Here is a 26,392-nt window from a genome sequence, read left to right as displayed (position 1 = left end):
TCAAGCCCCAGATCTGCCACTTAGACACTTCTTCCCAAAGCTGTTTAGGCATGTAATTACTTTTCCGGCTCTGTGCCTGGTCTGAGTCTCTGATTCTCTGCCTCCTTTTATCTGTCAGCTTTTTACAGGGACAAGAGTACTCCTCTACCTCCCAAGCATGTAATGAAGATGAATTCATTACAGCTGTAACACTTTAACGAGCACTGTGAAGATACAGGGTATCCTTACAAGTCCTAAATTAGGAAACTCCCTCTCAGAGTGCGCTGGGGTGCCTGGACACATGGCCCAGATCTGTGCCAGCAATATATTAATCCACCTCTGTGCATGATTCTGGAAGGGATTTTAACAACAGAAAGGGCCTGGCTTTCATGTAGAAGCCAAGCTTGCAGTGGTGACTGGAATTAGTTTCCTCTAACATGAGGATAACTCCAGAGTAGGAAACACTTAAGTGATTGGGCATACCTTCTGGTCTCTGGACTTGCATCCTGATTCCTGGGCATCCTGTACCCCATCCACTTGGATGCAGCAGACACACAAACAGTGAGAAATGCTGGGACAAAAAGTATTTGGTGAAGGCAAGTCCCCTGGTGTTTTACTGTTTAAAAGAGACCTCCCAACTACTGTTTCATGCATAATTGTGCAATTGGTAATATCCTGCCAAAGAAAGGCTTAGATCATCTCGTCTGCAAAGCATTTTCCACCTCCAAATAAACATTTTGCATGAGTGCAAGTTGCAGGTCTTCCACCATAATGTGCCCCAGGCTGGATTTTGCATACTGCCTGCAGGCAAGGCAGCCGACCTGAATCTGGACAGCAGAAGGATTCAAGAGTCAAACTCAGGATGCTAGACCAGAAATATATTTTTTTATTCTTAATATCATGTGAGCAGCAGCACGATTCCAAAATGAAAAATAATTCTGTTTCATATTTCTTTACACAGAGAGACAGACAGACAGATCCACCCACATCAGCAGCAGCAGCAGCAACAACAGTGAGACCGCTCAGCGAGGCACTGAGACAGGCACACACCACAGGGGTGGCGGGGCCTGGCTCTGAGGAAGGCTTTTCCCCCTTCTTCCTCCCTTGCCAGCCCATGCTCCTTCTAGGGGAGGGGTTAACCTGGGCTGACCCATCACTTTGGTTTTCCCCAGTCACTTTCTATAGAGCTTGCAGTCACGTTTGGTGAGGTCTGGGGGAATGGTGTGAAGGATCCCGTGACACACCCAAAGGACATGAGCTCGTGCTTAACTCTAAGCAGCCACACAATCCTACAAATCTGCTCCATGGTCAGGAAAAGGGAATTCATAACATCTTTTGGTGAAGGGTGTGACTGGGTAGATCCTCAGAGTCTTTTTCTCTGAGTGATCTCGAGGCCAAGCTGTATGGAGCTCTGAGTAACCTGGTCTAGTGGAAGGCTCCCTGCCCATGGCAGGGGGCTGGAACCCAAACTATTCTGTTATTATGTGACCTTGCTCAAGGCAACTCTACAAACCTAACCAGCCTTGTGCACAATGCTGGAGGGATACCCTAAGACAAAACTGAAAGCATGGGAAAAATCCAAGACAACTCAGGAAAAAAACGGGAATACTGAAGGGCTGCAGGAAATCCCAACAATATCAGAGATTACAGCAGGGGCTGTGGGCGCCTCTCTAGCCCACAGGAAGCTGATGGGTGATAGAGACCAAATGTTTCCTGATATGAGAGAGTGGCTGAAAAGAGACTCAAGGATTCACTGCTTCTATTAATGGGACTGTTATGGGAAACAGCAATAATCTATACCAAGGCAACACCAGAACATCAGCTGCTTCAATGGGAAAACTGTGTTTTGAAAGGGTCTATCCAGTGACTTGAAATAAGCTTGTCTTTAGAAAAGGAATACCATCTAGTGGCCCAAAAAGGCAATAAGGATGTGCAATGGCAATTAGAGAATCAGATGAATTTAGAAAAAGAGAAGGAAAAACTACAGAATTAAGGAGGGTGATTAACATATATAGTGCAGTGGTTCGCCCTGGAGCAAGGGAGAGCTCAAAAGGGACCTGATCATAGTAAATGCAAAGCTAAAATTAGACACTTGAAAAAGCAGATTGGGATGCAAAAATTAAAAATAACTGCTGGAGTTCCAGAAAGCGGTGTAGAGTACTGAATCAGGAGCTATCACAGGAAGATGATTTCAAGGATGATATGGGCAAATGGGAAAAGAAGTTGAGAATAGCAGTCTATTCCCCAAAGACTCCAAATGCTGTCCCAGGGTAGATAGGTACGGCAGATCAAGCTGTTGTAGCTGTTAAAATGAAAAAAAAAAATTACCCCAAGGCAGGTAGCTGCAGATATGAAGGCACTGAAAGGAAGCACAACAGTAGAGAAACTGCTTATATTTAGAATTAAATGGGGATTAAGTAGTAAATTGATTAGAGTGTGTGCTCCACCAGCTTTTATCCATTGTACATCAGGCACCTCCTTGATAAACCTTCAATCTTGCCACCATGGGCATTTAATCAAGTTGCCCAGCAGGATGGTAAGACAAGGATCCAGTTGGCACAATCACTCCCAGTCCATAAGCTCGAGGAAGATGGAGAGTCTTTAGTAAACTGATAGGGGCCTTGAATGTCCTGGACTTGAGCAGCAGGACATGATACCATGTACCTACCAACCCCTCCCAGCAGAGCACAGGTAGCTCCAGGGTCCCTGGCAGCCCTGAGGCTGAGTCAGGCTCCTTGGACAGAGGATGAATTAGGAGAGGTAGTGGCACAAATGCACCCCCACGATTCATGCTAAGCTTCCATACGGCAAAATGCAGGGGAGGAAACAATTAACAGAGTTGCTTTCACATTAAGAGACAAACAAGATACCTTTACTTGCATCCCACAGGGCTGAGCACCTGCCCTGCTGCACATGCTCGTATGAGCAAAAGGTTTGAATGATGTTTGTGGGGAACAAAGAAAAGAGATTGCCTTATGTGATGATATTTGGGGAACCTCAGCTACAGAAGAAGAGGTACAAGAGAGATGCAGCTGAGCTTTAAAATTAATAGACCAAACAGTGTTTAATGTCAGCTTGAATATGGCACAATTAAAACAACCCCAAGTTAAATGCCTGGACTCTGAAACTGGTGAAACAAGAAGATGGATAAATGATAGAAAGGTTAAGCTTTCTGTGAAATAAATACTCCCACTAATCAATCCCAACTGTGAAGAGTGCTGGGAGAATTTAATTTCTTATGGCAGCATATCTATAGCTGTGCTAGTATCTTATGGCAGTGTATCCATCTTTGCTAATAGCAGCAGAGCGTTATGGAAATGACAGGAAAGGAATCAGGGAGGGAGCTGGAGCAAAGACCAAGACAGTGCTTTATCTGACATGAAAGAAGCTGCTTGAAAAGCTTCTGCACTCAAATTCTCAGTTAAGGGAAAGTTATTCATAACAAGAATTTCAACACGAGCTGATACTGTGGGAGCAGTGCTGTTACAGAGAAATAGAGGAGGAAAACGGATACCAGTAGCCTATGAGTCCTCTCCAGTGGCTGGAGCAAAATTTCCTTAGCCATGAGAAAACCTGGTTAGAGGCAGTCTGGGCTGTGATGGAGTTTGAGGCTTTTCCCCTTGATAGTGCAGTTGTACCCCAGTCTGCTCCTACTCTGCTCTTACACACAAAGGGAAGAAATAGATATTAATGTGGATATCCTTTGAATGAAAATCAGGAATGAACCAAAGGTATTGCGCACTCATGGGAATGCTACATTTGATCAAAGAGGAAAAATAACCCAAGACACTCCTATCAGTGGAATGAGGGAACAAATAGTGGGCAAATTAGAGAAAGGATCATGCCAAGGAACTTACAGGCTGTGAGTAGACAACAAACCCTTCTACACCAACATCTCTCTACAGACAGCTACTATCTGGTAGTAGAACAAAATACTGATTGCAAAATGGGGAGAAGAGCAATGGCAAGCACATGGTGGGACACCTATGAAGAAAATGGGAGTTCTATTTTGCAAGCTTAGAGGGACAGTGGGAATAAAATATATGTAAAGGATATTAAAGTAATGTGAAGACTACAAGCAATTCTGAGAAGTAATTTAGTGAGCAAGCAGATAAATTAACTCAAACTTTGTTTGCTGCAGTCCCAATCAGGTGTCAGCTAAAAGAAAGGTGAGATGAATAGTGTGGCCAGTTGAATAAGAGCATCCTACACTTCTTTATGGAGCTCATTATGAACTAAGCAATTGTCTAAGGTAATTGTCATAATGAGCTACATAAAAAAGCGTAGGGTAGTCTGGAAAGAGTGCAAAGAGTTTATACTCAGCCTCAAATGAAGTAAGAAACATAGGACATAAAAAAAAAACTGCATAAGGTGTACAGAAGTGGGTTAGTAAAAGAAAGCTGCCAACTCTACTGCATTGGCTAAACTAAAGACTGTGACAAATACTGCCAAGGGATCACCCCAGTAAACTGTCACAAATCAGTATCTGTTTGCCACTATAAATACCTTTCCTGGGCAGGCTGAGGTTCTTCCACCTAAAAGGAATACAACTGCTGGAAATGTAACAACGCTGTTACAGAAACTTGTTCAGAGGTGTGGAACAGCACCCAAGACAGGAGAAGGTGAACAGAAGAGAGGGCTGGGAAGGGGGAGGTTTTAAGTGAAGTATTTGAGTCTTAATAACTAGCCTGAGGATTAAGCAAGGCCTGTATAAACCCTACCACCTGTAATCACCCAGAATGAAAATGAGTAGAAAGAAATGAGTTGGACTATTAAAAATAATCTAAAGACAAATGTAGGATTATATATATCCAAATTATAGGATATAATTAGTGGCCCTATGTCCAAGAGCCTAAAATATTATGGCAAGATAAAGAAGAAAGCAATGCTCTGGTAGAAGAAGCAACATGAGAAAAATGTGTAAAATGAGAGAGCAAGGATCCAATTCCTATATGCCTTATGAAATAAGGAGCCAAGTAGTGTATTTGAAAACAGATAAAAAGGAACAAGACTTAGAGACAAAGTGAAAGGGGACTTATTAAGTTACTAATAAGATAAATCCTCTAAGATCTTAAATAGATGAGGGTAATAGTAAATATAAAAAGGTTCATGTTTTCAGATGTCTCCATAAGGGGCCAAAAAATTCTGGAATTTGTCACGAATTTGTAAAGAACAGAGACACTGAAAATGGCCCAAAGAGGCACCTCTGGCACCTGTGTACCAGGTACCTCTGACCAGTGCCCTGGTCCCTGCACTCAGAGCCTGCCCCAGCTCAGCCTCGTGTCCCAAAAGCAAGGGAGTGCAACCCTCCTGGTGCTCACCTTCCCCCAGCTGCAGCACATCTGTTTGTGTGCTTGCATACTCATGGGGCTGGACTATGCTGCAAGTTTTGCTTATTTGCTATTTTTGCAGGACAGCAGAATTTACTACAGCTCCTCAAAAAAGCAACAGAGTCAAGGAGCAGCAATGCAAACTCCAAGGCAAGGCAGAGGAGTTGAGGTCTCCTGCAGTTGCAAGGATTTCTAAATTGGCTTAGATCACTCCATATTAATGAGTTTGGTCTTTTTACAAATTGCATTAATTTTAGATATTTAAGAAGGCAGATAATGACCATGAAGTGCTTTGGAGACCTAGAGATGATCATCTTCAGACCTTTAAGGTTCTGGAGAGCCAATGTCTCCACAGAGAGAATACCTGCCTGGTCCTGATCAGGAGCCTGGCATTGCTGCAGAGTTTGGAGCATCCTTGCTGCTTTCATGGGCAGCAAGCCAGGAACTGGACACTACCAAAGGAGAGGAGAAACAGCAACCTGAAGACCATCAAAGTGGCACTGCTCTTGTTAACAAGATCATAACCCATGCATTAACTATACAGACAAAATTGTTATAGCTTGCCTGTTTGTTTTCTCCTTTTTTGGTGTTGTTGTTTGGGGTTTTTTTGGTGGTTTTTTTTTTTTAGTCTGTTTTACTGAAGTCACCAGTAAGATTTTCATGGCTAGATACTAAACTATGGCCCAGCCTGCCTTAGTCTTTAGCTTGCTCCAGCTACTTAATCTAATAGTAATATCTGAAGAACCCAAATGAAAAATTGTTACAGCTCTTAAGGGAGCCTTGAGAGTTACAGCTCATGATCTGGATCCACCCAGATTGGGAAATCATAGCTGCAGCTTTGGAAAAAGGGCTCTAAAATGACAATAACTGAATTAACTCAGTAGTTTTATTGGTTTACAGAAAAATCCAAAGAGGAGAAACAGCTTGAGGAAAAGCAGCTAGCCCTGGTGTCAAACTGCTGATTTCAGTAATGGCCTTTTAAGCAATTTAGGAGGAATTTAGGAGGAAGGGTCAAATAAGAAAAGAAACAGAAAGGAGAGATTGAAGCAGGCAGGAGACTGAGTGCCATCAGTAGCTAAGGAGTTAAAATTTGAGAGAACTGGGGTTAAAGCACATATATGTGGAGGTCTGAAATGGGATAAAGAGTAATGGATTGTAAACTATTATGACTGAGCCACAGTAGGAGTAACACTGGAGAACAATGTTAGCCGTGTTAATAGCCAAAACTTCACTGCCAAGTCTTGCAGTTCTTTAAAGAGGAAATTATAAAAATCATATATTGTGGATAAGGACGGCAAAAATCGACACAGAAACGTTATAAATGGTCATGCAAACAACTCTGTGTAATTCTCCCCTTCACTGTCCCCCACAGCTGTTTAGCAGCCTCCACACATCCCAAGCCCAGCTCTGATACTGCACAGCTGCATAACCTTGGGCCAAACTTCTGAGCAAACCGCTAAGTTATGAGACAGTCTGCAAGAAGATAAGAAGGGCAAAAGCAGGGGGAGGAAAACCAAGAGCTTTGGGTCAGATCAAGCCATTAATATCTACACTGAAAACTGCATGAAACTGGGTTTGAGCATCCAAACCAGATGTTTACCTTCCTTGGAAAAGGCCAGCAATAGCATTAGTCACTCACCTGAGCTACATCAGGTGATAGTAATATTAGGATAACTAAGAACAAGACTCATAGAGTTGCTTTGGGGATAAAAAAAAAAAAAAGGCAGATTAAATTTTTCTCTCAAATTGCAGTTAAAAAAAAATTATTGCTTCTCTTTTTTTCTTTCTGAATACAGTAGATTTTCTCCTCTTCCTTGCACCCAGGAGCCTAGCACACAGCTCTTGACTTCAACTTTTTAGCCTGGCCATGCTTTTTGTATCTGCTAAGCCTCTTCCAGCAGTCAATAGAGAAGCTACCCAAAAAGCCAGCAGGCCTTGGGTGTGTCCTGCTGCCCTCCTCCGAGCTGGCCCTACATACAAACGTGGGAAGCTGTTGGGGTCGCGTGGTGACAGGCAGCAGTGCCAATGTTTGGAGCAGACAGGTAGGAATGATCAGCTGGGAACCAGGAGAGGGCAGGGCAGGACTCTGGGGGCTGGGAGGGGACAGAAAGGGCTCAGTTCTTGTATTAACTGATAACATTGAGCGCGTTAATCAGCGAGTGAAGCTCATCCCTCACGCTCTCCAGGGAGTGGCAGATCATCTGAGGGCTGTCCAGGAGCTCGATGCTGTGGGTGTAGGGCTCGTACTTCACCGAGAAGGGCCGCTTGATGTGCGCTGCGTAGCTCCTGCAAGGGAAGGTGCACAGGGATGGCTACAGGGCAGGGGCCCTGAGTCTCCCTCCTACTCATCACCATTTACCCAGGAAGATCAGCACAGGTTAATGCCTCCTTTAGGCAGAGTTTCCACCTTTCCAGCTCCACTGCAGCAGTAGTTGAGATCCCTTCTGTTTGTCAAGGAATACCATGAGTTTGACTGTGGCTCTCTGTGGGCTGTACCAAACAGGAGGGCACATCAAACTGGTCACCTCCATGGCCATTGCCAGGCATTCCCTGCTGCAATTCCCTTTTCAAAAAAGGCCAAGGAGATTTAGAAGCTAATTGCAGGGAAAGCCTCTGGTATTATCGTAGTATATTATTAAATCCTTTCTGACATGCATTTATTGACTAATCTCTGCTTGGGGAGGGGGGAACTAGCTGTGTGCTTATTAAGGATAGACTTGACAGGCAGTGGCTCAGACCTGAGCTAGAGGATGAGAATAGTGTCACCAAGAGCCTTGTGCTTCAGCAAAGCTGCACTGCTGTACCCAAAGCCAAATTCAGCCTGAATCTCGGCGATGAGCTTGACTCTACCTGATATCTCTCAAGAGCAAGATCTTGTTGCTGTTTTTCTAATGGAGAAGCATGTGGTCAAGTGAAAGCTAATCAAGGGGTAGGGCTTCCCCAAAGTTGCCCACATTCACTTCCAGCACTGAGATTGGTATACTTGACAAGGCAGGGCTTTTTCATTTGGGGATTGTATGGTTGTATGACTATGGAGCTGAAAATCTATAATTAGATGCTTGTGGCTGCAGTCTCACGCTGGAAAGGCCTGGGAACATGAGGGGACAAACAGCGCTAACAACAGGCATGCTCCTGTCCTCTGCCGAGGCTTCACCCTTTCGCTCCTGGATTGCTTAGCTTAGGCTACCCTCTTGTGGCTACCGCGGGGCTGATCCGGCGCCGCGCTCGGGAAAGCGCAGCCCTTTCCCAGATGGAGACAGATGTTCCTCCAGCTGGTACTTCATGGCTAGGCCGGAACTGGAGGGATCTGGAGGAAAACACAGCACAGAGGGCCAAGGGGAAACACGGTGCAAGGCGCAGGCTGGCGCTGGCAGGGAGCTGCCATGCCATTGCAGGAAAACAACGAAAAAAAAGCATAAACAAAGGAGGTTCGTGCATACTCACATTGTCCTCCTCCTAAAAGATGTGGTTCCTCTCAGTTCTGCCAGGCAAAGTCCTGCTCACTCTTTTGTTAATGTCAGCAGTCACAGTGATGGCTCGTAGCACAGCCTCTAATGGCTAGAAACCTGCCCTCCAAAATGGGTGTGCTCACTTGACACCTTTTGAAACAACTAGATACATCATGGCTGCTTGGAAGGGCACTGGGGGAGTGTGTCCTTTCTGAGAAAAGAGGTTTTTCCCTAGGAGTAACACTGATAGTCAGGCCTGTGGTGGCAGCTGCCAGTAATGCAAAAGGGACGATGCTTTAATGTTTTCACCTTACAGAGCAGCATCTGTGTGGTCTCTGAGCTCCTTAAAGCGGATAATTTACAGTGCTTGTCACAGTCAAGACCCTCTAGCCTAATCTTGGCTGTGTATATGGTGTATTTTCCCTTTTTAAATGCAAGGAAATGACTCATTAGGCAGAAGTTGAGTTTTTTTTAAAGCAGCCGTGTGTGTGTGTGTGTGTGTGTGTGTGTGTGTGTGTGTGAGCATGGGCTCCCCCGTGCTTGCTTTTGAGCAGCTGGACTCCAGGTTGTATGAACAGTGCAAGTGAGAGTAATAAAAGCAGAAGTTGAAATATAGCAGTCCTCACCACGTTATTTATATTAAATACCCCTCTTGTAGGAACTGTTAAGTCTTGTACGTCATGCTTGCCTCATCCTGTCTCTTTCCTAAGTGAGGATAAAAGTGGTACAGGCAAAGATTTCCTCTGTCAATCAAAGTAGTCCAAGGACTGAGCTTTCCTCCTGTGGGCAATTCTGGGTATGACCAAGAAAATGCTCTTCTGAACAGATGTCTGTGGGTAGAGCTGACCCTTACCATCCTGTTTGCAGTCCCATGGGATTGGGAAACCCAGTTACCATGGTGGGATGGTATCTGGGGCCCAGTAACACATGCTAACAAGCCTAGTGGCAGAAGCCAATTTTTTCCCCTGGATAGATTTATTCATGTCAAGCATGTTCCCTGTAGGATCTGGAGAACTGCTTTACTTTGGAAGACCTGACCAAAGTTTTCAGAGCACTTCTGAGAACTCAGACTGAAAGCAGCCATAATGTCAAGCCCTATTTCAATATAACATCCTCATCTCGTATTGTTTGGGTCTCTCTCATTGCCCAGTCCTACCTCAATTTATTTTTGGCATCACTGAAGCTCTCAGACACAAAATAAACAGGCTGGTAGTTCTGGTCCTGGTAGGGCTGAACAGCTGCAGCATCAGGGTCAAAGTCCCTCACCTCTGGTTCGTCTGACAAGGAGTGCTGTGAACATGGCAGAAAAAATCCAGCGTGAGACTAAGGGGAGTGGAGACCACACATGGGGTAGGCAAAGGTGGAGAACAGACTGAGGGAAGTCATTGTGCAGAAGCAGGAGGTGTTTTTCTCCACAGGGTCTAGAGCAGAGGCAGGTTATGGTGGGACTTACAATGAGCTCCCCATAGGAAGAAAGGAGCCCGGCTCCGTAGGCTTTGACTATTCCATTCTGTCTGCAGAGCCCAAACTCCACTGTAAACCAGTAAAGCTGTGAAAAGAAAATGAAAAATTCCTGAGGGACACAGCTCCTCATCCTAATCTCCCTGTCACTTCTGAGCCCTTACACCGTGGCCAGGCTCTGGGGTTGTTTAAAGGAACAGGCACCTGCCTCTTTGTCCCCTCTCTACACTTTGGTTTCAGAGAAAAGTGCTAAACTAAGTTGCTGCTACACCAGGACAGAGTCTGTGTCCCTGGGCTTGTTCCATCTGCTGTGAGATGCTGCTGTTTGGTGTCCTTGGAGCAGGACAGGTCACCTTGCTGAGGGAGAGCCAAAGGAAGCAGATGTCATTTAATCCCATCCCAAAGAGTCCCAGCAGTGCTGTTGTTGGAAATCCGATGCTTGGTGATACTACTGGTGCCCGAGAAAATTGGGTTAATGTGCAAGTGAGCTCTGCTGTTTAACTGATCTCTGCTCTGCACAGTCATCATGAAAAGAGCATGGGGCAGCTTGGGTGGGAGCTCTGAGCCTGCAAATCTTGGAATACCAAACTGGACCAGTCCCCTTGATACCACAGCAGCACTGCTGGAGGTGTTGTGTCCCCATCCAGCAAAGGCAAAATCTTACCGTTGCTAGTTTCTCAATTTCTTCATCAGTTGCTCCCAGAGACGCCAGCCCAATGTCCTAGGAAGAGAAGGGAAGGAGCAAACATCAGGACTGAGGGCCTTAGACATTGATTGCTCCGTTTTATTGGCTCAAGACCATACATATTGCTGCCCTGCAGTGCCAGGCATCTGCTGGGACTTCATCGTGATCAGACTAAAACCACTTTGTTGCAGAGTCAGTATTTAGGGTCTTGGTCCATCACAGAACTCATGGCTAATAAGAGGAAGAAAGGTTTAGGTGGCAACACCAGGGTTTGGATTCCCACCTCTCAGGGGGAGAAAGCAGATACCACCTTACCTGAGAGAACTGGGCAAATGTCTTGTCAGCCAGCATCGGGACATGCCCCAGCAGCTCGTGACAGCAATCCCTGCCGAGGGGAGGGGGAAAGGAGGCAAACACAGTCAGCAGCAGCAGCAGAGTGCGTCTGCTGGGGGAAGAGGGCTATGTGTGGCCAGCTGGGGCTCTGCGGAGGGAGGCCACGGGCGATACTCACGGCTCGGGGGAGTGCATGGGCGAGGAGGCGTGGCGGATGTACTGCGTGCACTGGAAGACGCGGAAGGCCAGGCTGGCCAGGAAGTCCCGTGCCGAGAGCAGGCCAGCCACAGGCCGCAGCTGGAAGCCAGTCCTCTCTGAAACAGCACACACACGCTGTGCAGGGCGCAAGGCCCACAGGCTGCCCCCAGCACTGGGGGCTACACAGCCCAATCCATCTGCTCCTCTGGGAGCAGCCCCTGCTCTTCCGGTGCTCAGCGGGATCGTTTACCATGGGCTTGCCCTTCAGCTACAGCCCGCTGTGTTTGGCTGCAGGCCCCACCACCTCTGTCCTCTGTGAGCAATGCCCAAGGCACCAGCTCTCCTCCTAAATCTCAGCTCACTCACTACTCCTTTGGGTTCAGACCCCGAACCTGGGTGCCCCGGGCTCGTACTCACCTTTCAGGAAGCGGGACACCTCCTCCAGCTGAGGGATGTTGTTCTCATTGTAGCCACAGAATTTCTCCAGTAGACTGAAAGCCTCAAGGTACTCCTTGCAGGCATGGGTGGGGTACAAGCTCTTCAGGGTGCTGTACACCTCCTTCCTTCAGGAGGAGAGGTGGCGGACATTCAGTGGTTAATGTGTCCAGTCCCCTCCTGTGCTCTGGCTATGCACTATCAGGGACTCATGTCTTTAGGCTCCGTGTCCTTTTGCCTTTCTCCACCTAAGTCTATGTCTCTGCACATTGATAGAGGTATGTAAACACACAGACACACATTCAAATGAACCTGCAAAGGCAGCACAGGTCTGTGTCTGCACAGACCTATTTCTGACTTGGAGGTCAGAAGACTGTATGAAAGGTATTAGCTGGAATTAAAATATTCCCAGTAGGTTAACTTCTGAAGCTGCACTGTGAAGACAGTCAATAGAACCTGGTGACCTTGTTGAGAAGCCTGTGTACTCAGCTCATATGAGCTGGCCTTGTTTTCAGAAACACTCCTGCACAACACTCCTGGAAAAAATCACGTTCAAAGGGAGTGCTTTCCTAACTGAGGCCTGTGAGGTACCACACGGACATTCACCATGGGCCCCACACTTCTTCCTGCAGCTGTGATAACTGCTCTTTGTTTGGAGGCTGCTACTGAGTCAGGACCCTTAGAGAAGTGGGGCTCCAAATTATCCACCTTGCTCTGTGGGGAAGCTCCTTTGGAGGAAACTCCTGGAGGCTGCACCATGAAAGTGTTTTTCATAACAAGCCATTAAGTAGGATGCTCGCGCTCCTGACACATTTTTCAAGAGGTCATGCCCTAAATGTTTGGGTTCTGATTCCCAGCCTCTAGTGGTGAAGCAGTACTAGTGAAATCAGCACTAATCATGAAATCAGCACTCACCAGGTAGCTGTTTCCTCTGCCGTGTACTCCACATGAGGGATCGGGTCCCCGCTGCAAGGCAAAGGCACCATTACTGAGCAGAGCCCCAGCCAGGCCCATCTTCCCCAGGAGAGGAAGCACTCTGGAGAAGCTCTGCATGATGTTCTTAAATCTTCTTTAAAAACCAAACAAGGGGGTGACAGGAAAAACAAAGCCTTAGTACTGGGTCATTTGTACAGGTGCAACAAATACATAGATGCAAAGAAAAGCATGAGTCTAGTCAGAGATTGTGAATGAACAAGGGATGAGCAAGAGTTTAGCAGGTGTAATATTTACCAGGGGGGAAAAAGTGGTTTTCTCTGAAAAAGAAATTTTAAAACTTTGTGTGTGAAAATAAATTCATTTCTTATGTCTGAGCTTCAGGGAGCTGATGGCTGCAAGAATGAACCGGTGGCTGGGAAATAAAAGTAGCTAATAAGGAAAACTAAATGCATTTGACCTGCAGAAAAATATATTGTCAATAAGGTTAAGGATGGCAGGAAAAGAAAATTTCAACATTGATGTAAATGGGCATTGATGAAATGACAATTTTGCTTTTTCTCATCATAGTTAACAATTGTATTTCCTAAGTCTTTATTTTCTGTGTTTAGACAAATGACATATTCATATATTGTAAAGCACAGTTCCTGAAGGGATGCCTGAAGGGATGCTACACAGTGGCTCATAAATGTTAACCTGTAGGTGAAATGTTAGAGAAGACCTCTTAAATTGGTGCCTCATCTTAGAACAGTATTTAACCCTGTGTCACTTGGGACTCTTCCTCTGGCAATGTGACTTTCTGTGTGTTTAGTATTTGAACAGGATAAAACCATCAGTATTCATATCCTGGGCTTCAAATTGGCAAGGTACATGAGAACCAGAGCAGAAGCCCTTGCTGGGATCACACCAGTTGCAGGGGTAGCTCAAACAGGTGACCCATATAATTTCTGTAGTCTGCTTTCAGAACTTGAAGTCCTGCTCAGAGAGAGAATGCTAAGGTGAAAGGCAGCGTCACTGAATAGGATCTAGGGAATATTTTACAAACCTAACTGAATATCAGACTCTGTCTGATGTTGTAGTGAACATGCTGAGTGCTATCACTGTATGTATCAGAATAGAAGTATTAAGTAAGACTACAAGGCATAGTCTTAAATCTATATAAGACAATTACTGGAACATTACTGGAATCTATTTAATTTAGCAGAGTTAGGAGGCGAATCATTTAGCCTATAAATACCCTCAAAGCAAAAAAAGAAAAAAATCTGATTGCAGTATTTTACCTAGTAGATGAAAGGCATGTGTGATCCATTGGGTAAAAGCTAAAGCTATCAAAGTCCAGCTTAGAAATAAAACCCACATTTTTTCACGACCAGGATAATGAACCTTTGGAACAAATTTTCTGGGCATGGGTATCTTTTTCAGTACTTGAAACACTGAAGTCAAAACTAGATGCCATTCTAAAGAGAATTTCCAAATGAAGTTTGAGGTCTGATGGATATATATCTGGCTTTTTTTATGCAGGAGGTTTATTCTTACTATACCATTACCAATGTATGAATTAATGACAACAGATATTTTTTAATTTAAGAGAGACTGGAATGCAATGAGAGAAGGCAGACACAAAAGGAGCTGGAAAGGCTGAATAGGGAGACAAAACATAAAGGAAGAGAAGTGTCATACAGGTGACATACAATGACTTCCCAATAGGTTCACTGACATGTCATTATCCCCACATGAATGTTAGGAAGGAGACTTACTGCTTATAGTGAAAAGCAATCTCTGCTATTGATTTCCTTCTCTGCCGATATACTGGGTCAGAGTAGCCCTGTGGTGACAAACAGGAACAGAGACACAGAACTTTTAATCAGTCACTAAAGTTTCTCACCCAGGAAAATTCATCACTGGCTGTGGAGACATCTCTCAAGGTGGCAGTCACAGTCCAGTCCCCTGATCAGCTGCACTGATGTTCTCAGCTCCCTGCTTCCATGGGACAGCTCAGGAGTTCAGTGGGACAGGGTGCACTCAGAGTGACTCACCGGGTGATCCAGATCCAAGTCAGGGTCAAACTTGGTGACCAAATGGTGGCACTTGTCCAGTTCGCAGATTTTCCTGGGAAACCAGTGAACTATGGGGAGAGAGAAAGTGACAGTCTGTCTGTGGAAGGGAAGATCCCCTAAAGAGAAGGGGCTCTGAGGCTGAATAAGATACACCTGATCTGGTGTACCAAATGCACACATACAACATGGCACAGCTACTTCCAGGCAGTAGTTTCACAATCTCAGTGCTCCTTTCCTAGAGTCATGTCTAATGCCATGATCTGCATTTCATTACTTCCTTGCCCATCTCTCAGCAGAATATTTTGTGGCAAAATTAAAGAAGAAGGTGAAAATTAGATTTTACTGAACGAATCACATTAAAAAACACCCAGAGATCCTGCTGGTCATAGTTCTCTAGGGATAGTCTCCTCCAATATTTTTCTACAATAATCATCCTATCTTCAGAACAGGATGGCACAGGAAGTGTCTTGTAGATTAGTGCTGAATCTGTACAGAGGTCCCAACACATAGGTAGGAAACTACTTTGCATTTATAATATAAAAGGCTGGAGTAGGGATGGAGAACTCATGAGGAGAGGTGTGAGCAAAGCATGAAATTCAACCTCCTATTTCAATTTTTTTTCAATCTTTTACCAGAAGAATGAGCTATGAACAGTGGAGCCTGTTGAGAAAAGGACAAGGAGGGAAAATACTTTCAGGATTCAGGTATCCCAGAGGAAGTCCCTTCTGGTTTGCTCAAATTCAGCACACAGCAGCCCTTTCCCTTTACTGGGAATAACAAAGCCTCCACCCTATTTCTACAGGGAGAGCTCAGCCCCTCAGCACAAATGAAAGTGTTTTTAAGTTCCTTACATTTGTCTTCCTTAGTGGTCCTCACATCTTCTGCTACCCTCTTGATGGAGCTAATGAAAGTATTGAGGTCAGAGCTGTGGACTTCACAGCGCACAAAGTATTCCAGCTCAGCGATCCCTTCACGGGCCTTTCGGCTAAGCCTGGTCTCCAGGTGGTGAATTTTAGCTTCAAATGTCTTTTGAGACACAGAAAGGAAGAAAAAAACCAAAACATTAAGCAACATTTGAAACACCTCCTGCTACTACCCATATGGACACAGAATTATAGAACAGTTTGGGTTGGAAGGGACCTTAAACATCATTCTCATTCCAACCTCCCTGCTATGGACAGGGACAGCTTTCACAGACCAGGTTGTCAGAGCTGTCTCCAACCCGACTTTTAACACTCCCAGGCATCCACAGCTCTGGGCAACCCATTTCAGTTCCTCATCACCCTCACAGTAAACAATTTTTTCCTACTATCTGACCTAAACCTACTGTCTTTCAGTTTGAATCCATCCCCCCTGCCCTGACACTACATGCTTTTATAAAAGTCCCTCTCCATCTTTCCCCTAGACCCCCTTCAGTTATTACAGGGCTGCAATTAGGTCACCAATAAGCCTTCTCTTTTCCAGGATGAACAATCCCAGTCTGGGATGGATTCCTTCTTGTTTTCTTCAAGCCCCCCACCTCCCTCCCGTATAAGCACCCTTACACATTAATTCCACATTTTCTCCTTTTGCACAAACACCGAGGCCGTTCAATAACTACCCACAGAAGACTTCCACATGGCAAAGAAGTCCAATTGATGTGGCAGAGCGCCACGTTACATTTTCCCACCCCAGCCACTCCCGAGGCGTGTGTTGGTGGGGGCTGTGGCGGGTGGGGTGCTGGCCTGGCGGGGCCCCGCAGGTCCGGCGGGGTCCCAGGGGTCTGGCGAAGTCCAGCAGGTCCGGCGGGGTCCCGCGGGGTCCCGCAGGTCCAGCGCGGTCCGGGCGGACCGGCGGCGCGGCGCTGGCCGTGGTGCTGAACGCCGGGGCTGCCGCGGCTCGTCCGCACCAGCGCTGCTCTGGGCTCACACCAGCACCGATGTCATTTGGGCTCGCTGTAGGAATTGGCCTCCCCCATGGAACAAGGAGGCAAAATGATGTCTGCAGTCCCGCAGAGGGCCCTGGTAGATTTGTGGGTATTTTCTTTAGCTCAGTGAAAACTGGCAGTACAAGACCAAGGCACTAGGCAATGACCCAACCTTCCCAAAGTTCCTGCAGGACCTTTGATAGAGGAAGGGACATGATTTCTTTTGTTAATCAGAGGCAAAAAGATGAGAAGGAACAGACGTGATGCCACAGGTAAATTAAATTTACCTGTGTTTTTTAATGTACCTACCAACTTCACTATTACATTGTCCCCTCAACAATCGATACCTTTGCATTAATCTGACAGCTGTGATTGCATTACCTATGCTTCAGCTGCATGTAACACATACAGAAGAGTGAAACCAGCTTCCCTGCAGCTTGGTTCATGATGAGGTAAATGTCATTATGCCCGTCTGCTTTCATATCTTGTACCTGCATTGCCAGAGGGATCTGGGAAATGAATCTTCCTCTGCTGGGACTTGACATGCTTGTCTTTTTATTATATTTAAAGCTCTCTCTGTGACAGGCTCAAAGAGCTTTTTTGCTCCAGGAAGAAACAAACAATATTTGAACATAAGCTGCCACAGCTTCTCGCTTGATGTTTTAAAAATTGTTTAAATTACAGAGTTTAAATGCAATATAACATAAACTCTTTGAAGTAAAAGAGCTTACACTACTGTTTCATACCCACTGAGCAGCCTGTTGAATGTTACACTGGTGGATTTGTCATGCTTTATCTGGCATCTGTGTGTTCTGAGGAGACCCCAGTCATCTCAACACATGGGTTTTGTATGAAAATTTGTCATAAAGGTTCTTTCAGTCTGGAGACAAGAACCATACATTGCCCAGAAAACAGCTTTTCTCTCAACAGTTCTCGTAGAGGAATTGTAATTGCTGAAGATCTAAATGTTTTTCATAAGATTATCAGAGGTAATCTAAATGGGCAATGAATAGCTAGAATGCCCTACAATTTCAAGGAAATACTTATCCCCCAAACACACTTTTTGTATGTTTACAGTTTTTAAGTAGCAGGTTTTCTGTATAGTGTACAAAGCCTCAAACAACCTGCTGTGACTGGACATGTTCTGAGCAGGAGGTTGGACCTGAGACCTCCAGAGGCCCCTTGCAAGCCACGTGACTGATTAATGGGAACAAATTGTCCTCTCCTCTCACTGCTGAAGTCAATGAAATTAAACTACCATAAATAAAATGCATCTCAGAACCTCAGTTTGCAAAACACTTTTGAATCATTCTGGATGAAAACACACTACATGAATGCAAGCTGTCATGCTTGGATTACTGTTTAAATAGGCAGCACTTATCTCAGTCTTTCCATTCATGGCAGTGAGATCCTATATAATGCAACATTACATTGCTGGCCAGGGGGAAAAAGCTTGATTACCAGTTTTCCTTGGTATTAAAGGCATAGACAGGATGCTTCTCCTGGGGAACCAACAGAACCTTTAACATGTGAATCAGAATACAGCAGGTAATTTTGAAATCAATATGCCAGTTTTACACCCAGGGCAAAGTTGTTTCTGTAACTATTTGACTGAGGACCAGTGTGGTAACAACCCACAAGTGAGGTGAGTTTGGTCTGTGGACAGGCAGGGCACACAGCTTGCTTTGAATGTGGGATCAGAGCCTGTGCCTGAAGTTGAAGTGCTGAGCAGTGGGGAGGGCAGTGGGGAGGGCTGTCAGAGTACACTGCAAACCATAGGGTGTGGAGTTGAGTGTGAAACTGAAAATAATTAAGCAAAATTTAGGACAGAGCTTAGCAGCACTGCAAGACAGAGGTACGCCTCCTTGTTAGTGATGGCAAGTGAGAACACACTGGGCCACGAGCAAAGCACGACTTCAGAGATACCAGACAATTCATGTGATAATTTCAAGTAGGCAGACCTAGTCTGAGGCTTCTTTATTACACTCAAGTGACGCTTCTCGCAGCCCAGTCATGAAACCTGGAGTGTGTTCCTTGGGTACCAAGGTACTCACCTCAAATACCTTAAGGACGCGGGACAGTGGTGAAGTCTTGGCTCCCTTGAGCATGAAGAAGAGGTTCAGCATGGCTCTCCCATCCTTCTCCTCGAATACAATGGTCTCTGTGGACTCTGCAGCATCAGTGGCTGCAGCTGCAGCCTCTCTCTCCTTCCTGGCATCCTCAATGAGGCTTTGGCGTCTTCCAATGAACCGTGGAGACTGAAGGCAGAACAGAAATAAATAACACTGCTCACAGAGTGGAGGAGATCAGAGGCATTCCCAGTAGCTGGATGAGATGTGATTGGTATGTGTCAGCAGAGGAAGCAGGGAAAGCCTGGACTGACTTGCCTGGCTTTGTAGAGGAAGATCTGCTCATGAGAACTGAGGTTTTAGAACTGAACTTTCAGAAATGTGAATCTTTGGTAAAAAAACCCAAAACTGTTTAAATATCTTTTTAGCATAACTGGAGAGTGGGCTTCTCCTCTCACCTCCCCTAGCAACAGTTTTCAATATCTTCTGAAAAAAACCAAAACCCACAAAAAACCTTACGTGGTTTTCAGGTGTCTGATGAACTGAAGTGGAGAGACATCAGATAAACCTGAGGTCATCTGAGAAAAGATACTTTGTGAGGGACAGGTGAAGCCCACAGCTGTGGCCTGGCCAGGAAACAGGAACTGTTTGCAGGTGTATTAGCAGGGCAGCTTAGCAAAACTGCTCCCAGGATCCAATGTGACATTTACTTTTGACATTAAGTGGATGCTTATCCATTGAAGTGTAATTGAAACCACAACCATATACCCCAGAAAATAAATTCCTCCCACTTATCTGTAGATTCATTTTGTCTGAACAAACTCCTGCAGATTTCTGTTACTTGGAATTGAACCTAAAATGCAACTCTGTGCCTGAGGTCATGTCAGGACACCTGTTTATACTTATAGTGAACTACAAACTATTTCAATCACTGCTGTTTCTTTTGTTGTACAAATAGCTCATATACCAACTTATTTGTTCTTGGTCTTTTTACAACCAGTTTTCTATTCAGAGGCAATGCATCTGGTTCCAGTTTTCTGTGTTCAAGACCCAAACCAGATGACAAACCTCTAGAGCTTGCTAAAAGAAACCTGGCACAGCACTGAAGAAGGACACAGAGTGGGACTGGCTGTAGTTTCCCCTGTGATTACATTGAAAATATTTAGCACATGCTAACTAAGCAGTGCTTTCCCTACCTCGTGAAAATTAAGAGTGTTTTCCTTTTAACAAGACAGCCTGACTGACTAGTAAGTTTATTTTCTCTCTGATTTTCAAAGCCCACTATCAGTAACTCATGTTTCCTGTGAGAATCCTCTCGGATGCTTTAGCGGTGTAAAGCTGACACTTTAAATACAGCCTCAAAAACTCAGCAGCACATCGAGGCACCAGCCCACACACCTCTATCTGCTCCTGTTTCAGTAAAGATACCCCTCCAAAATGACATTTCCAGATCCCCCCCTTTATTCCTCAGGGCACAGAAAAACACCTTATAACAAATAAGTGCATGCTGCTGCTTGTCTGAATTGGTGGCATTCACGCCCAAAGAGAGCAGACATCTCACAAGTGACCTCAGTAACTTTAAAAATCTTGTGAGCATGTTCTCAGCTTTAAGTGTGTGTTTTCCACCAGTGCAGTGTTTTAAGCTAAGCTGGTGTTTACTTTAAAGTGCCTGCAATAAGCAGGGCACACTGTGCCCTGTGGCAGCCACAGAAAATGAGCTCCACAGCCATCCCAAGCCAGGCAGTGCTTTACGCAAAGGTGCCTTGTCACACTGTGCCCCAAGGTGCAGCAGGATTTTACTTCTGGGTAGGAGAAGGGTAGAGAAGGGAAATTAGACCCCCATATTGAGGATGTAAACCAGATTGAAATCCAGCTGGGTGGGTTTAAAATACCAGGGTTGGGTGACCGGAAAGCTGCACCAGGAGAAGCAGACTCAACCAATCCCACACATGTGCTGGAGCTGGGTGGCCCCTGGCAGGCAGGAGTGGGAGCTTTGGTTTCTGTTCATAGCTGCATGATGGCATAGTTTAAGTGGGTAAATTGGGAAAAAAAATCAAAACAAAGCAAAAAAAAAGGCTGAATTTTCCTTGGGAGAAGAGGGCTGGGAGGAATCTGCCTGCCTGCTGCCTCCTCTGCCAGCTGAGGCTGCCTGGCTGTGTGTTCCCCACCTCACTGTCCTCAAATCTACCTCTCACATTTATGCTCATTGGGCTACTTTGTCCTTTTGCTGGAAATTAGGATTGTGGGATATATAATAACCAAACTGATCTCTTGATGAATGCCTTCCTTTCTTCCAAAGGCACCATTATATGATATTTCTGAATTGTCTTGCAGACTCCCTCCCTGAGTGCATATCTGGCTACAGTGAGAACTGTAATTTGATTTTGCAAAGCATTTATTTGCCTAACCAGGCCTGACTCATTCACCTCTTCTGAAGGTTAGTTTGCCCCTCTTATGAAGGGTTTGTTCATTTTTCCTTCCTCGAATTTGCTGCAAGTCAGTGTGCCCAGCCTGCATATTGTTATTAAAAATTCTGTTCTGAGCTATTTTGTTCCTTCCCCCCCCCCCCCCCCCCCCCAACTCATTATTTGCTGCAATCAGGAAGGATTGTAAAGCCTGGGGACATTAATGTCCCACCTCTGCTTTCCTGGGTGCTTTTTGCTGCTTTTTTGGCTCCAATGTCTGTCTCCTGCTTGGCTCTGTAACCAGACTGCCCCAGGTACAGTCCCAGGGTCTCCTGCAAAAACTATTAGCAGCAGAAAAACTTAATACATAACCAAAGATTTTTCCATGGAATTTGATGTTTGGCTGCCCAACTGACATGTAAAATACCTGCTGCTGTAGAGGACTTCTGGGACTGCAAAGGTCTGGATTTTCCCACCAGTTTGCAGCTTCCCTGGCAAGGGAACACCTGAGAGCTGCTGGAGGTGATGTGATGGTGGGTGATGGCTGTGGGGCAGATCACCCACGGTCACAGTGACAACACAAGGGCCAGGGACGTGCCATGTCATGTACAAATGCAGAGTCATGCCTCTTGCCTGGTAGAGAGCAGGGTTGTGGAGATCTCCTGTGCTAGGTGAGAGCAAAGAGAAAAGCTTTCCAGGCATCCAGCTCTCAGAGCGATCGCCACAGGGCAAAGTTTTAATTTTATTTGTTTTCCCTTTTCTGAAAATTTTCATTCAGAAACAATCACAGGCTAAGGAGGAGCAACTCACCCCAAGCAGGTTGCCTCACTCTTGTCAGCCCACTTGTTGAACATGAACTCCCCTGGCCCCTATGTTCAGTGGTCCATTTTTTCATAAAACACAGAGCAGCACCCCAGAGGGTGCAATAACCAAACACTCTTCACTTCTCCAGACACTGAGCATCTCAAATATGGATTTTGCAAGTTGCCTGGAAAATATCAGGTTTTCAAGGGCCACTCGAGTGTTCATTATTTTGTGGAATGAAAAGGACTGCATGAGAGGGAAGCCTTCCCTGATTTCCATTTATTAGAGAAAGCAAGCTTACCTCCTTGTTTTCAAAATGTTTCCCTTCTTTTCCAGCAAACTCCACTGTCCAAAACACCTTTCTGCCAATGTAGTGGTTGATTTTTAGTGAGGCAGAGCATTGCACAGGGCTAGGAGGAGAGTGGGTGAAAAAGGCAGCAGGTATAAGGGAGAGAAATGGGGAGATCTAAAAGTGACCTGCTGGAGTCACAGTGCGGACATCTGCCAAGCATATCTGCTACATCACCCATCTCTATTCCTAAGGTCCCCTCCTGGTGCACCCATTGCCACTGGCTGCTCTGGCTCCTGCATTGTCACCTGCTGCCTATCCACATCTTTGCCCCACAGGAATGTCCAGTATTGGGAGTCTTCAAGCTCATCCTGCCTGGTATGGCTTCGAAGTTAAGAGCTGAAATGTCCCTGTCCCTACAGCAAGTCTGATGGGTTGGCCAGGTTTGGTTTTCTAAAGACCCTTGACATTTCTCTCCTTTCCCTGACACATTCAGACCTGGTGTTTGCAGGAGCTTTCCCTGGGCTAAACACGGGGCTGAGAACACATCAAGGAGGACTGGGAACAGAAATGGGGGAAGGATGTTCTGGGACATAAACTGGATACAGCAGCCATGAACAAACAAGTTAAACTGCCTGTGCCTTGTGTGCTGTCTGAAATGACAGCCCCACTTTTTTTATTATGCTAAAACAGGTGAAATCTCTGCAGTTTAATGCCTTGAAACCTGGAAATCATTATGATCTTCTAATTGCCTTTCACAGGGGTATTCCTTGCTATTCTTACCTTAGCTCTGTGGGTTGTTCACCTTACTTTTTGTTGAGGTGGTTTCATTATTTCAAGTTTTCACCCCCTTAAATGTTTTCATTTCACATGTATCAGTATGTAGACAGAACTGTTGGAGTAATTTCCCTTTGCCAGCCTGGAGCCCAGACGTGCCCATGTCGGGGAAGTCCCACAAACAAAGTGTTGGTCCATCTATCCTTGCCTGCCTCTGCCTATAGCTATGGAAGAGGCTGTGGATTTTGGAGGGGGAGGGAAAGAAGTGAGGTAGGGTTGTCTTACCATGATGGCCTCGGCTTGCTTGGAGTCCAGCTCCGACACCGCCCTGCGGAAGCCTTTGGCTGCAGAGGTGGAGATGTTCGGGGTTGGCATCTTTGCTCTTCCACGAGCTCTGCTGTCTGCTTTCCAGCTCCTTGCCAGCTTTTTATAGGGCAGGGCTGACGTCAAAGACTCTTTCAAATCTTCTCTTCCCCTGCCACCTCCCCATCACCACCTCCCTCCTTTCTCCCCCTCGGGCTGAGAGGAGGAGGGGATGTGAAGGAGAGAAACGTGTCTGTCCCATTAAATCTAATCGCTACAAAGATTGCAGACACCCTGCCTTCACAGACCAGACAATCCCCCACCTGTTTGCCTGCATCCAAAAGATTTCTTTTCTAATTTACCCCTTCTCTCCTTTCCCCCTCCCCCTCACTTCTGGATGGAGTTCATTCTCATTACATGTTTCAGTCCGGCACATTTTCTTCCCCAGCTTGGGAGTTGCATGAAAGGATTTTGATCTGTGAAAGGATGAAATAAAAGGAAGGCAGAGATTTAGCCCTCTCCAGCCTTTTTCCCCCCTTGTTTGCCTTGTCATGGAGGCAGTAAAGTAATAGGAAAATAACACTGATTCCCGCAAGGCAGCTGCGGGACTGGATGCCGTTCTCATGTGAGCACCTCCCGGCACCCGGCTCCTGACAACTGTGTGTCAGAATAGAGAACACAGCTGTGCCTTCCAGGGCTCCCCCACCACCTCAGAGCTTCATTTGGCCATGTCACTCTGAAAGCAGGAGGGCAGAATCTGACTCTTCAGAAATGAAAAAGGCTGTAGAGGAAATAACCTGGAAAAACCCTCGCAGTCCTGCCTTCCTAAGTGCTTTGCTCCTCTTGCAGAATTCCTAAGGGACCAAATGCCTGAGTGCAGCTGGGGCTGACAGTGTGTGACAAGTCAGACCCATGCGAGGGTCTCTGCTTTGTTGTGAGTAAAACTGGCATTTTTCTCTGATTAGATTTGCAGCAGCTGTCCCACCCAAACAAGTGCTGCAAGAATGCGTGGCCGTGCTTTGTGTGAGCCACCTCCATCCTGGTGACAGGCCGCTGACTGGCACAAATCCCTGTGGCGGGAAAGCTGGTGGCCTTTCACCAGCTGACTGCCCGAGAGCTCACCTGCAACCTTGCTGACCACAGCACTGACATCTGGTAGGGTTGGTGGCTCATCCTGCACTCAGCAGGACAGCTGAGTTCATCCCAGCCTGCTGATGACTTCTGCAGTGCCAAAAGCTCTGGAGTAACCACAACCCATTGACATCCTTGAGGATGCAAAGTTGTTGATGTTTACCAAACACCAGGGAGCAGGCAGCGTGACCAACACTGCCTGCCCCACCAAGGCAGCTGGGGAAGTTCATTGTTGGGAGTTGAAGCTGAAGTAAGCAGTTGGCAGCAGCTAAAGATTGGTGCAGTATGAGACAAAATGGATTTTAAGTCATGTGGAGTATCTTCTCTTATTGCAGGTGCTGAGGGCACTTGGCTGGTCAGTACAGTAAAAACCAGAGGAAGGAGTTAAGCAGCCATCTATCCCCAGCCTCTGTGTCCTCACGTGTGGTATCACCTCACACACTGAGAACAGCCCTTGCCTTTGCTTTAATTTCATCCCTAATCCCCTCTGAGTCTCCTAAACTGTCTGTTTGCTCTCTGCTAAACCCTGGATGCTCAAACCACAAGATAAGACCCCACCAAACCAGCGGAGGGTAATGCTGCCTGGTGTTGCAAGGTTTTCTCAGAAAATATTTTGGGAGCAGGTTCCAAGGCACTCCACTGCCCAGAAGGCAGTCAAGGAGCAGCACTGCAGGCTCAGCCACCTCCTGTCTGCTGGGGTGGCTTTGAGGACCCTCCTGTTGGGGGATTCAAATTAACACAATGCTATGGTTGATTTGTTTTTATGTCCCTGGCTGAGGTGAGCCATGGTTGTTGGATAGGCTGGGATGCCAGGAACAGGGCTCTGAAGATCGTAAGGAAGAAAAGAACCCACTTCAAAAGAGGCCTCAAAAATAATGCTCAGGTGTCTTTTGTGGGAGGCACCAGTGAAGAGATCTCAGTGGGGATTCTGTAACAGCATTAATGCCAGTAAAGGGGGCATAGAAAGAGGGCAGAGGGCACAGCTCTTCCCCACAGGAAGAGGATGAAGCTGCAAAGGTATTTAGGATGAAAAGCCATAGTTACACTAGGTAGTCAAGAAATATTTAGTTAAAACTATTCAGAGACTTTGCTAGAGTAATACCTGTTAAAAAGAACCATTGTCAATGAAGGGTCTTGCCAGGACTGGGCCAGCTTAGCTGGGATTTCATTTGGAAAGGAAATAGGGACTTGAGTAGGAGGAGAGTTGCAATAATTGCATTTGAATGTATTTACCAAATCAAGTTTTAACTGTGGATGAATTATTCTGGCTTGCACCTTTAAAACAGCATGTAGAATATGGAATTACAACATTTTTCATTTGAGGTTTTCAGTTCAATTTAAGAACAAAGACAAAATTTAAATTAATTGATTAATTTAATCCCTTTTCCTTCATGCTGTTTTCTTACCTTAAAATCAGAAAAAGAAATCATTTTGCTAGACTTCTTATTTTTGGAAACTGACTTAGTTTAATGGTCTCTTTTGAGAAATATTTGCCAGTGATGATAAACCTAAAATCAGCCATCACAGCAAGCTCCAGTTATCCAAATCTGTAATAAATTTGCTAAGAGGATAACCTTCAAATGTCAGTTCATGTAAAGAATTGAGAAAATTGGAAAAATAGTAAATATGGGAACAGAATAAGCCACTCAGCCTTCCTGCAGGCTGTAACCTATTCAGAGATTACATATGAAAGCTCTTCTGACAAGCAGAGGCTTTAAAATGTGCTGATAACATCAAACAAGTTCTCAAGATTATTCTATGACTAGGTGGAATTTCTCTGAATATATTTTCTCTTTTCCTTTTGTCTTGTTGCATGTTGTTTCTTCCCTTGTGAAATCCAGTACTTTA

General features: G+C 45.6%; 1 protein-coding gene across 1 annotated transcript; it reads right to left on the bottom strand.

Annotated features, from left to right (window-relative positions):
• Nucleotides 1-842: 842 nt before the first annotated feature.
• TH (tyrosine hydroxylase) lies at nucleotides 843-23,520 on the bottom strand. The gene is made up of 13 exons (XM_054635241.2): nucleotides 23,396-23,520; nucleotides 18,821-19,024; nucleotides 15,712-15,886; nucleotides 14,840-14,928; nucleotides 14,561-14,628; nucleotides 12,786-12,836; nucleotides 11,853-11,998; nucleotides 11,416-11,551; nucleotides 11,220-11,289; nucleotides 10,884-10,940; nucleotides 10,212-10,307; nucleotides 9,915-10,048; nucleotides 843-7,595 (listed from the first exon to the last, which is right to left on the bottom strand). The coding sequence occupies exons 1-13, from the start codon at nucleotides 23,483-23,485 to the stop codon at nucleotides 7,436-7,438; spliced, it is 1,476 nt and encodes a 491-aa protein (XP_054491216.2). The 5' UTR covers nucleotides 23,486-23,520; the 3' UTR covers nucleotides 843-7,435.
• Between the last annotated feature and the right edge of the window lie 2,872 nt (nucleotides 23,521-26,392).

This window comes from Agelaius phoeniceus, chromosome 6 (assembly GCF_051311805.1).
Source record: "Agelaius phoeniceus isolate bAgePho1 chromosome 6, bAgePho1.hap1, whole genome shotgun sequence".
NCBI classification, from domain to species: domain Eukaryota; kingdom Metazoa; phylum Chordata; class Aves; order Passeriformes; family Icteridae; genus Agelaius; species Agelaius phoeniceus.
This window is presented reverse-complemented; position numbering and strand designations above follow the sequence as displayed.

Coding starts and splice junctions, on each gene's coding strand:
- TH (XM_054635241.2), bottom strand. CDS start 23,485: ATGCCAACCCCGAACATCTCCACCTCTGCAGCCAAAGGCTTCCGCAGG. Junction 11,290..11,415: donor CCCATGCACTCCCCCGAGCC/GTGAGTATCGCC, acceptor TCCCCTCGGCAG/GGATTGCTGTCACGAGCTGC. Junction 7,596..9,914: donor GATGCCAAAAATAAATTGAG/GTAGGACTGGGC, acceptor CTTCCCTTGCAG/GAGCTACGCAGCGCACATCA.